Source organism: Aphanomyces invadans (assembly GCF_000520115.1).
Source record: "Aphanomyces invadans strain NJM9701 unplaced genomic scaffold supercont1.34, whole genome shotgun sequence".
In the NCBI taxonomy this organism is placed as follows: Eukaryota; Oomycota; class Saprolegniomycetes; order Saprolegniales; family Verrucalvaceae; genus Aphanomyces; species Aphanomyces invadans.
The window spans coordinates 277,636-279,014 of NW_008580179.1; the positions used below are offsets into that span (position 1 = coordinate 277,636).

Here is a 1,379-nt window from a genome sequence, read left to right on the forward strand (position 1 = left end):
GACGGGTGCACGAGGTCGGAGGCCTTCCGTCATAACACGTAATCTACCTCAACGGAACGGCCATGCACAGGATCCATCCGCTCGAGATCTTCGTGGTCGCCAGAAGATGGCGCCGCCGTTGAACGGCAGTTACTAAATGGACCAATCAAGAGCAGTGAAAACGAATTGCAGCACTCGGATTGGTCGAGATTACATCCATCCTGAAAATAACCAAGTGCCATCATGAGTTGGGTCAGAGTCGGATTGATCATGTCGACAGCGCTGGCACCACCGCCCCCCGCACCGGTCGCGGCCACACCACCCTTGTCTGTGACGATCTTGACTCCACAGCCGAGCCACTCGATCAAAGAGGCGTGGACAGAGGCCCAAGTGAAGGACCGCATGCTCTGGTTCAAAGGATTCAGGGACAACAAGAAGGGCGGCGTGATTTTCGACGACAAAGAAGTGCTGAAAAAACAACAGGGAGTTGTCAAGGACATCATGCTTCAGCTTGGCGCGCAGCTGCTCAGTGGCAAGCTCGCGGTGAGGCTGTCCCTCCCCATTCGCCTTTTTGAGCCGCGATCGCTCCTCGAGCGCATTCCAGATGCGTGGTGCGATTTCCCTTGCCGTCCCATGGAGGTCGCGCATCTTACACGTGGTCTTCTTCGTTAGGGCATACGCACCGACGCTGCTCGCCAAGGCGGCTCACGCCACCGAGCCACTCGACCGTTTGCAGCATGTGATGGCGTTCGTCGTGGCGGGTTTGCACTTTTGCGTTGGCCAGAGCAAACCGTTCAACCCGATCTTGGGCGAGACGTACCAGAGCACGTTTCCCGACGGCACGTCTGTGTACTTGGAGCACGTGCAGTAAGCTCTCGTGACGCCGTCACCAATTGACGTGATGTTTGTGGTCGTTTGCAGGCACCACCCGCCCATCAGCGCGTACTTCGTGGAAGGACCGAACGCGCTGTTTACCCTGTCCGGGCTGTGTGAATTCGAAGCCCATTTGGCCGCCAACACCCTCATCAACGCCCAGGTCCGAGTCCCTTCTTGTGACCCGCCGCCCCTGCAATTCTTCATCCGATGGCGTACCAGGCTGGCAAAGTCACCGTGCGCTTTGCCAACGGGTCCGAAGTGCACTATGATATGCCAAAGTTCAAAGTCTGTGGCTTGCCATGACAGTGAACGGGTCTCATTTGACTCTAGATGCACGGGGTCGTGCTGGGGGAGCGCATGTTTGAGTTTGCAGGCGAGTGCGAGTTTCACGACGTGTCGTCCGATCTCCGCGGCAAGCTCGACATGGAGGGCAATTCGTCATTCTTGGGGCGCAACCACCACGACGATATCAAGGGGACGATCACGTCGCCTCCGACCAAGGTACCATGGACTGGTTGGTTGGG

At 57.5% G+C, this 1,379-nt stretch overlaps 1 protein-coding gene across 1 annotated transcript in view; it reads left to right on the plus strand.

Annotated features, from left to right (window-relative positions):
- Nucleotides 1-249: 249 nt before the first annotated feature.
- The window catches only part of H310_11779 (hypothetical protein), a gene marked incomplete at both ends in the record, with an annotated part of 2,595 nt that continues 1,465 nt past the window's right edge, over nucleotides 250-1,379 (plus strand). The window contains 5 exons of the mRNA XM_008878543.1: nucleotides 250-590; nucleotides 652-846; nucleotides 901-1,015; nucleotides 1,075-1,140; nucleotides 1,186-1,356. Coding sequence (XP_008876765.1) covers nucleotides 250-590; nucleotides 652-846; nucleotides 901-1,015; nucleotides 1,075-1,140; nucleotides 1,186-1,356 — 888 coding nt within the window. The remainder of the gene's footprint in view (nucleotides 591-651; nucleotides 847-900; nucleotides 1,016-1,074; nucleotides 1,141-1,185; nucleotides 1,357-1,379) is intronic.